This window comes from Copadichromis virginalis, linkage group LG3 (assembly GCF_057382275.1).
Source record: "Copadichromis virginalis isolate Kocher_CV1m ecotype Utaka linkage group LG3, C_Virginalis_male_GT1.1, whole genome shotgun sequence".
In the NCBI taxonomy this organism is placed as follows: domain Eukaryota; kingdom Metazoa; phylum Chordata; class Actinopteri; order Cichliformes; family Cichlidae; genus Copadichromis; species Copadichromis virginalis.
The window spans coordinates 17326149-17335648 of NC_140620.1; the positions used below are offsets into that span (position 1 = coordinate 17326149).

A 9500-nucleotide genomic window follows, 5' to 3' on the forward strand; every position below is an offset into this window, starting at 1 on the left:
ACCATCTGCTGCCAACTGGTTTCTCATTGAGTGCGGAAATGAAAAAAGATCAAATTCTTTAGTTTCAAACACACACACATGCACACATCCTGTAGTGATGCTTTTCTGTGCATCCTACAGCCACTGAAAAATGCTCCTGCTGTTTTTAGTCTGCACTTGTGGTTTAATTTTCATCGTTTTCTGCACTATCGGTTAACCACATGCAGACTGTAACAAATCAAATTTTCCATGTGTGACCTTTATGCAACCCACAGAACCACGTGTGAAACGCAAGTAAAATCAAAAGTTTATTGATCCATTCTAAAATACAACAAACATAAATAAAATATAAATAACACAAAAGTTACTAAGGACATAAATCATATGAGCCTATCGGGGCGATCGTGGCTCAAGAGTTGGGAGTTCGTCTTGTAATCGGAAGGTTGCCGGTTCGAGCCCTGGCTTGGACAGTCTCGGTCGTTGTGTCCTTGGGCAAGACACTTCACCCGTTGCCTACTGGTGGTGGTCAGAGGGCCCGGTGGCGCCAGTGTCCGGCAGCCTCGCCTCTGTCAGTGCGCCCCAGGGTGGCTGTGGCTACAATGTAGCTGCCATCACCAATGTATGGGTGGATGACTGGATATGTAAAGCACTTTGGGGTCCTTAGGGACTAGTAAGGCGCTATATAAATACAGGCCATTTACCATATTTAAATAATTGTCACGTATATTACAGAAAAAAACCTCTTTTAAAATCCCTGTTAAAAAGGGTGTGACTTTTGGGTCTTATTCAGTCATAAAAAGACATAAAACATACATCTGTATCAACGAGTGAATGTGGTCTCCTCTGAGGTGGAGAGCTGACAATATAGAGACCAGAAGCTGGATGTCAGTGGTTGGATTGGTGGACTGAAGAGTCGATCACATCTCATTCTGGTTTAAGGTGTGAACACAAAAACACACAGTTCAAAAAACAGGAAACATGAATACAAGCTCTGTGGTTTAATCAAAACTTTCATCTTCAACTCCCCTGCATCACACAGTCCCAGTTCAGACAAGTGAAAACTGACTGCACTGGGAACCAACCTGCATTTGCAAAAAAACCAAAAAAAACTCCAGTAGATGTTTTCTGGCTGTTTCGTTGTACAGTGTATAATTTAGCTTGTCTCTTTCACATCTCGTTCACTAACAGCAGGTTCATGCGGAAGTACAAGGGTGTACACGATTCCCATGATATACTACAAGGACGTGTACTAAGGGAACTGAAACACATTTTTCTTTTTTGTTGATTCTCAAAATTTTGGTCCAGTTTTTCCACATTTTGATTGTAAACTTGGTGAAGTCTAATAATGGTTTCCACTGTGGAGAACAGGCATAGATACTCCTTTTTTATTTTACTTTGTACTTATAGCTAAAAAAAATAAGACACTTGTTATGTTATACTGGGCTTTGTGCAACTGAGTTAATCCTCAGCCTGAAACTAAACGATTTAGCATAACTCTTTCAAGGTTTATGGCTACTCTTCAAAAACAAACGGTCTGAACAGCAGCTGGATGGGCAGTTTTGCCTGAGATTCCACATTAGGCATATCTCAATTTAATGATATCACACAGATCAAAGGGTAGAAAAAAACAGTGTGAAGTCCAAGCTTTTGTCTCATACTGTATTACTTGGCAAATCAACTTAACTAATTATTTCAAACTTTGTTCGTGTTTATATCCATCCACCGCGGGAACAAGAGACGTTTAGGGACTAAATCTAAATGGAAACCTTTGAGATTTTAGTTCTGTTTCTGTTATGAAGGATATTCTTTAAGATATCTTTTTCTTTGTTCAACGTTAAAATAAAGAGCAGCTTTACCTGTGGTCTTCTTTGGTCTGACACCTATTTGTCCATATTTGCCATCTTTAGTTCTCACTGTTGAGTAGACCACAGCTGGGTCACTTTCTCGAGGCACAACTGCAAGAGTATTTAAAAAAAAAAATTATTCCACTCCATGTGGAAGCAGATTTTTAAGTGACACATTTTCGAAACTGGGGCATCCTTTCAGAGGGTTTTTCCCACCACTTCTCAATACCTTTTCTTTAAAACAACAATCAATCAGAAAGAACTGGTAGGTATCTCTGTGTAAAGGAAGATGGATATCTTTGATGCTATCTTCTTTTGATGTAAGCTGGTGCACTGCACCACAGAGCACAAAGCAAAGGTTTTCTCATGAACACTACTGTCAGCCAACCCATGACAGACTGCGGTGAAATGTCTCAGTCAGAATGCAGTTAACTGGAGTCAGCAACAGGAAGCTGCTGCTGTGGTTTTACATGAGTAACTTTAATGAGGTCAAAAATGTAGACATTTTATATAATTCAGTCTGTCACTTTTTACGTGTTAAACTAATAGATAAATAGTTAGATAGGCATCTGACTAATGGGCACCTCCTATGAGAGTTGGAGGAATGTGTCTAAGAACCTGCTTACCCAGAAAAAAGGAGGGAAGTGTATGTTTGCGTACACCTCTGCTTTTCTACAACTACAATAAAATGGATGGAAGGATGGATACAAATACTTTTTGTGCATCAAGCAGGTAAAACATCTAGTGTTTGCAGCTGTTCACTGGAACTCTCAATATAAGGTCAAGAGAGATGTTGATGAAGAAATGAACCATCATCAGGATGAACAGGAAACCAAAGTTTTTAGAGTGGAAAGTCTGGTACATTACTAAAAAGAAGGAAATATCTGGCCTTCTCAGCAATATCTAAAAGCACCGAAAGACCACAGAAGACAACTAAATTATTCATTTGTAATATAATGTGAGAATATCCTCATCTGACCATAAAACCTGGTCACTGTAGAATTACTTTAAAATTTGAGGTAGCTCTATAAATTCTTTACCTTTGTTACACTGACAACAAGCATGCCATATGTTTCCTGCTTCAGCAGCCGGAACAGGAAACATATTCAACAATGCATCACAGCAAACACAGTGATGTTTTCGGCTACAGCCACCATCACCCCGAGTTACTGAAAACAAGCAAAAATTTACCTCCGCTTTGTTTGATTGGTTGTTGCCGACGATGTGATATTTTCATTTCACTGTATGTGATATCGTCTGCGATGTCAGTCGTGCCTTTATCTGTTGACATAGTCAATATTTAACATTAAAATTATTTACTCTAAAAAGTCTATGGTGATCTGCAGTCAGCGACAGGAAACGGCTGCTGTGGTTTAACATGCAGAACTTAAAAAACACAAAAAATCAGATTGTTGAGTGAGTGTAAGATATTAGTTAAGCCTAAAAGTAGCTCAAATAAATCTGCAGACAGACCATGTTTTAAACTATTTAAACACATCAGGGTGTCTTAAATGGCAAACAAGTAAAATGTGCCAAATAACTGAACAACCACCTGAAAAACCCTGAAAATATTACCTCTGTTTTCTTTGGAGGTTTGTGTTGGTCGTTGGGATAATGTGATTTCACTGTATATGACATCGTCTGTGTTGTCATCTTCTTCAGTTTCGCTTTGATCTGCTGAAGTTATTTAAATTCATTTTTTTTATGACTGTTGTTATGGCAACTTTTATTAGATGCAATAAGACAACATCTACATGAAAAAAATGTGAATATAATAACAAGCAAGGATATTGGCAAAACTAAATTCAGGTGTCTGAGTCTCACTTTCAGGTTTTCGATGAAGAAGTCGTTTTACCAACAAAATCAGTAGCACTAACAGGACCAGTAGAACCACCACACAGACCGATACAACAATTGACAAGCTCAATGGAGGGTTAGAGGTGGATGTAGGTGGAGGTGTGGATGTAGGTGGAGGTGTGGTGGTGTGCTCCCCTAAAATAAAGCAAACACAGTCATTAAGTTGTCGTCACATTGTGAATGTTGAAAGCTGCAGAAACACAGACAGGTGAGTGTGTCACCTGTGACAGTGATCCAGCTGGATGGAGACTCTCCATGACCGCTGATGTCACACTTGTAGAGGCCTTCATCAGACCTGGAAACATGCTGGATGGTCATGTGACCTGTAGTCATGTTCCTGATGAGGGAGCCATCTTTATAGAAAGCAGCTGGGAGGTTGGAGGGAGTGGTCTTTGTTTTACAGAGCAGAGTGACGTCATCTCCCTCCATCACAGGGAGGACAGGACTCTGCAGGATCACTGATCCACCTCAACACAGAGACAAACTACAGCATTTCATCCATTTACACACAGCTTCATCAACACTAACTCCACACACTCAGCTTACCAGTGACTGTCAGGTTAACCATGTTACTGATGGGACCCTCTCTGGACTCACACCAGTAAACTCCACTGTCTCGTTCAACGATGTAACTGATGTCACATGAAGAGTTAAATGATGTTCCCCACCCATCTCCACACTGAGTGATGTTTCCTTTGCTTGTGTTTCTCCTCAGAGTCCATCCAGCAGAGCTGTCGTCCTCCTCACAGCTCAGAGACACAAAGTCTCCTTCAAAGAACTGAGAGCTGCTGGGACTCACAGTCAGACGAGCTGTGAGGGTTAAAATGTTAGTTTGTATATATTCTAAAACATGAACCCAATCAGGTCATATCAGTGAGCATTTCTCACGTTTAAACTGTGACAGAAGAAGGTTACTGACCTTGGTTTGTTGTGCAGCTCAGCAGTGAGATCAGAACTAAAGAGAAATGACTCTCAGGTTGATTTGAGGCGAACATAAAGAAAAACTCCACACAAACAGCTGACAAACACACAAACACATCTCTTCAACATGTTTCAATGAAGTTTGGACAACAAAAGTCTGAAAAAGTAAATCCCACAAAGTCATGTGTCCACTGTGCAGCTGTGTTGATATGAGTGAATGATTTGATCTTTTCACTGCCTGCTGTGTTTCCTCGACTCCTGAGCAAAGATAAAGAGTCAGTTCAGACCTGCAGTTGGTCCTCGTGGTGTTTGAACTTGAATTCAGCCTGATTTGTTTTTCATGTCTTCTCCTCCATCATCAGTTATCAGGAGAGCAGACAGTCAAAGTACAAGAATTCAAACAAACACAGAGATTCTACTTACAGAGCAGACACAGCACAGATGTTTCCTTCATCGTCCTTCTCACTCATTTGAGCTTTTTTTCACTTCTGTCACTGACACCAAGTAAAGCCCGCCCTCTTCCTCTGAGTCTGTGGTTTCTTCAATTGCAACAAAACAGTGCTGCATAGCTACCCTTTGTTTGAGTCACCATTTAACCAAGTACAAGCATTAGCTCACTGACCCAGATTTTTTTTCATGTACTTTTAATTACACAGTGCTTCTGAAAGCTGTTACACAACAACACATTGGCATAAACACACTTTCAAACTTAAAAAAAAAAAGTAGAAGTAACTACAGGTTTAACAATATATTAGTTTAATAAGCTGTTTGTATCTTATCTCCATACAATAGGATATAAGATAAGATAAGATGAGATAATGTTATGTTGGTGGTCAGTAGTAATAAACTTCTTCAGGCCATGTTGAAATGACAGCATTACACAGTTATTGTAGATTTATCAGGTGCACTTCCATGATGTTATTCTTAGTTTGTTCACAGCTCCCTAAAATGTGCCAAGAATACACCCCTCACCCCACTACACCACCACCATCCCCAGAATATAGAAAGAACATTTAATATAAAAATATATATATCCTTCTTTTCATTTTTTTTTTTAGTTACTGTTAGTGAAAACATCTGCCTAGCAATTACTTTTAGGTTGAGTAACATTTGGCTTTTTTGTTTTTACTTTTTTTTTGTGGATCATAAAACCAACAAGAGCAGCAACAAGAAGCACAGCAGAAACAGACAGAGCAATTTTCAGTTCAACAGATCCATCCTCCTTCCCTCTATCCTTTGTGTGTCCTCCTGTCTGACCTGCAGGTGAGAAACAGGTGTGAGGTGTCAGCTGTCAGGTAGGTGATGAGTGAAGAACAGAACAGAATCCATTTCCTCTTCAAACTGATGTCAGACATTATCTACTGCACTCTGATCACATCACTCAGACCAGCTGCTTTCTACAAAGTCTCATCAACAACATCTTTAGAAACAAACATCAACAACCAGGAAGCAGCTTCACCTCTGATCACACACACACTCAACTCTACTCACTCACCTGGAGGATCAACTCTCAGCTCGATAGTGGTGATTTGATTGCTGCTACTTCGAGTTACTGCCAACTGGACTCGTATGCAGTGGTATGCTCCCGAGTCATCTGCCGTCACATCCCTCAGAATCAAAGACGCAGTTCCATTTTTCATCTGTCTTTCATCCTGCAGATCCACTCGGTTCTTAAAAATCTGCTCTTCAGATTCAAATCTCGATACAAATAGACATTTTCATCTTGTAGGCCAGGTTTGGTCCACATTACAACTCTGATGGAGTCCTTATTATTTGGAGCTTGACATGGTAGACTGATGCTATGTCCAGACTGAACTGGGATGATTCTCTGGTCTGAAAGACAAAATAACACAGAGCAAAGTGAGTTGTCGAGAATCAGACAAGACACCAAAAATACTTTTTTTAACTACTGATGTTGAGAACAGTCAAAAGAGGAGCACACTCAGGAAGTATTTAGTGGACACTACCAAGTGTGCCACATCAGTGGACTGACAAAAAGAATTACTTACTTCAAATATGCTGCTTACTGTCTTTGACATTTGACTTAATTATTTTTTTTCTTAATGATATGAAGCATATCTGTTTGTTTTTTTTCTTGATTGCCAAGACATCAGGGGGCATGTTTGAATTCTCATCATCTGTGGGAACTTTGACCTCAGTTTAACGTCAAAGTCCTGCTGCTTGAATTGTCTAAAACTCTGATGACAGTTGTAGATTAGAGTGGCTGTGGCTCAGGAGGTAGAGCAGGAGTGTGAGTGTGAATAAATATGACATAAAGCACTGCTGATTGAGACATGTATGAAGTGATTTGACTGCTCAGGTAGAAAAGTACTACATAAGAGCTAGTCTGTTTAGATTGAATAAGGAGCTCGTGGTAAATGGAAGCTGATGGTTTTCTCAGAGACGTTTTAATATCAGCACCAGATCATTTTGGAAAGACTCCACAGACCTTTGTCTTCTTATTGCTTAGGGCTTACATGTTTAATTGACTTCCTGCAGGTTCCACAGAAACATGCCCTAATGATGAGTGGGGGGGTTTAAAGTAAACTTTATTTAATGAACAATTAAAACACATATTCACTTTAAAACAAAAACATTCTGTAACAATGAACTACTACTATATTATATCTATTGATATTGCATTATACCATATTGTACACATGCAAACCACTCTGAAACTCTTTATTCTTCTTTATGTTGCTTATGGTGGCTGTTTGGTTTCCAACAGTTAAATCTCACCTGCAGACACGAACACAAAGACGACAGCAAACAGCAGAGTTGAGCAGAGTCGAGCAAATAAAAAATCCTGCTTGCTGATATTATCCATGAATAACTGGACCGGAGATTCAAATCTGTCTGCGTGAGATCAGATTCAAGGTTTGAAACATGTCACGTGTGTCCTTCAGTCGCTCAGCCAGAATAAACTCTTTCAGTTTCCCTGCGCCTGAATTATCACAAAACAGTCCCTCTTTTTTTTTTTTCTTTTGTAAAAACTTTGTCCTCGATCTCAACAGAGCACGAATGAATTCTTGGGAGAAGGGAGCAGCCGTTAAACCGCCAGTGGGCAGACAACACCCAGAACACGAGCGTTTTCTCTGCCAGTTGTTTTCATGTAAACGAGAACATGAAGTGAAAAAATATTAAAGTGTGCAAAGATCGAAAGACTTTTGTTTGATTTCCCCTCTGATCGAACAAAAGGGGAAGTTTCTTTCATCCCACACAGCTAATGATGTCTCTTATAAATATACAGACACCGATTCTCCTTCAGCTCCTCTTGTTGATCTGAGCTGTCTCCGTGAGAAACCCTTACACTACATCAGAGCTGCTCTTACACTTTCACTTTATTTAGTTACCACATTATCTACTCCTTTATGAATTATTGTGCTGCGTTTGACAGAACAAGTACGTTCATAGACACAGGAAAAACCTACAACCCTCATAAGTCTTTGGTCACAGTGAGCCGACTGCAGCTGGTCCAGAACCCCATATTGATTCTCTACCTAATCGCACTAGTCAAGGTGTGAAAACAGGTGTAGGTCACAATCAAGGTGTGAAAAGGTCACAACTTGATAGGTCACAATCAAGGTTTCGGGTGAATGCACTGTGAAATCTAGCCTCATGCTATCATGTGACTTCCTGAGGTCAGATGGCCCAGGATGTGAGTGGGCATTAAGGCATCTGGCAGGGATCTCAAAACTGAATTATAGATGGCAGACAGTTGGTGTCGTAAACCACCGTCTCTGTTCAAAGATGGTCGCTCACAGTGGACAAAATGTGAACATTGGCATCCTCAAAAGAGTGACCTTTGTCCTTCAGATGCAGATGAACTGCTGAGTCTTGTCCCGTGGAGGTGGCTCTTCTATGTTGTGTCACGCGTTTGTGAAGTGGCTGTTTGGTCTCTCCTATGTAGAGCTCTGGGCATTCCTCGCTGCACTGTACAGCATACACCACATTGTTAAGTTTGTGTTTAGGAGTTTTTTCTTTAGGACGGACAAGCTTTTATCTGAGTGTGTTGCTGGGTCTGAACTACACTGGGATGTCCTGCTTGGAGAAAACTCTCCTGAGTTTTTCGGAGACACCGACTACATAAGAGATGACAATGATGTTGTATTTATCTTTCTGATCCTCCCCAGCTGGTGTCTGATCCACTTTTCTGTGACTCATCTGACCTTTTTTTTATTAAATATACAGCACCTTGGTCAACAGTTGTTTTAAAAGTGTTATATAAATAAACATGAGCTGCTACTTATGTTGTGCTTTTCTACTCAAAGCCTCATTCACCTGGTCACATATATGTAAACATGCAAACTGCTGGAATCCAGGTATCAACCCATCAACCTTTCGGTTGGTTGACAACATTCTCTAACTGTTATTCTATCTCAACCTGCTCTACAACCTCCCAAAAGCCACCAAACAGGAAAGTTGCACTTTTAAATACAACATACATCATAATCACATGCCAGATATAAAATTATCCCCAAAATACAAAAAAATAAAACAAACACACAAAAACAACCTAAACACCTACAGCGTTCACTCTAAGTCAAAGAATCAATATTAGATTTATGTCATACTTTATGACACCTAACACAATAGTGTACAATGATGATGCAGGTCTGATTAGAAACAGTTTATTCCCAGGCAGGGATTGCAAAAAAAAAAAAAAACTCTTAACGCACACAATAAAATGTTATCAATATATCAAATATACTAAAATCTCCCCAGAATAAACAAACCCAGTTCTAAAACTAATAAAAACACAACTTTCTATATGCAAAATCCCTTGATGTAATTGTCCCACTACCCCGGATGAATGTTCATAATGGGTGCACAAGCAGGGCAGAAAGTCCTTCTCCAGAGCGGAGTCTTCGCCAGCCTAGTCCCAGACAGACGAGGAGG

At 39.9% G+C, this 9500-nt stretch overlaps 1 protein-coding gene across 2 annotated transcripts; it reads right to left on the reverse strand.

Moving 5' to 3' along the window:
* Positions 1-269: 269 nt before the first annotated feature.
* On the reverse strand, positions 270-5082 carry LOC146713118 (uncharacterized). 2 transcript variants are annotated; one of them, XM_085452380.1, is made up of 6 exons: positions 3902-5082; positions 3648-3815; positions 3399-3497; positions 3015-3104; positions 1836-1934; positions 270-908 (listed from the first exon to the last, which is right to left on the reverse strand). In XM_085452380.1, exons 1-6 carry the CDS (start codon positions 4107-4109, stop codon positions 904-906), a joined length of 669 nt encoding a protein of 222 aa, XP_085308506.1. In that variant the 5' UTR covers positions 4110-5082; the 3' UTR covers positions 270-903. The 2 variants fall into 2 exon arrangements, with proteins under 2 accessions (XP_085308506.1, XP_085308505.1); XM_085452379.1 differs by having other exon boundaries at positions 3399-3500.
* Positions 5083-9500: the final 4418 nt, after the last annotated feature.

What these genes read in the sequence shown, in the direction of transcription:
- LOC146713118 (XM_085452379.1), bottom strand. Translation starts at nt 4,109, where the DNA reads ATGGAGGGAGATGACGTCACTCTGCTCTGTAAAACAAAGACCACTCCC. An exon ending in TCTTCATCGAAAACCTGAAA is followed by an intron (nt 3,501 to 3,647) that starts GTGAGACTCAGA and finishes AAATAACTTCAG; the next exon opens with CAGATCAAAGCGAAACTGAA. An exon ending in ACCAATCAAACAAAGCGGAG is followed by an intron (nt 1,935 to 3,014) that starts GTAAATTTTTGC and finishes ATACTCTTGCAG; the next exon opens with TTGTGCCTCGAGAAAGTGAC.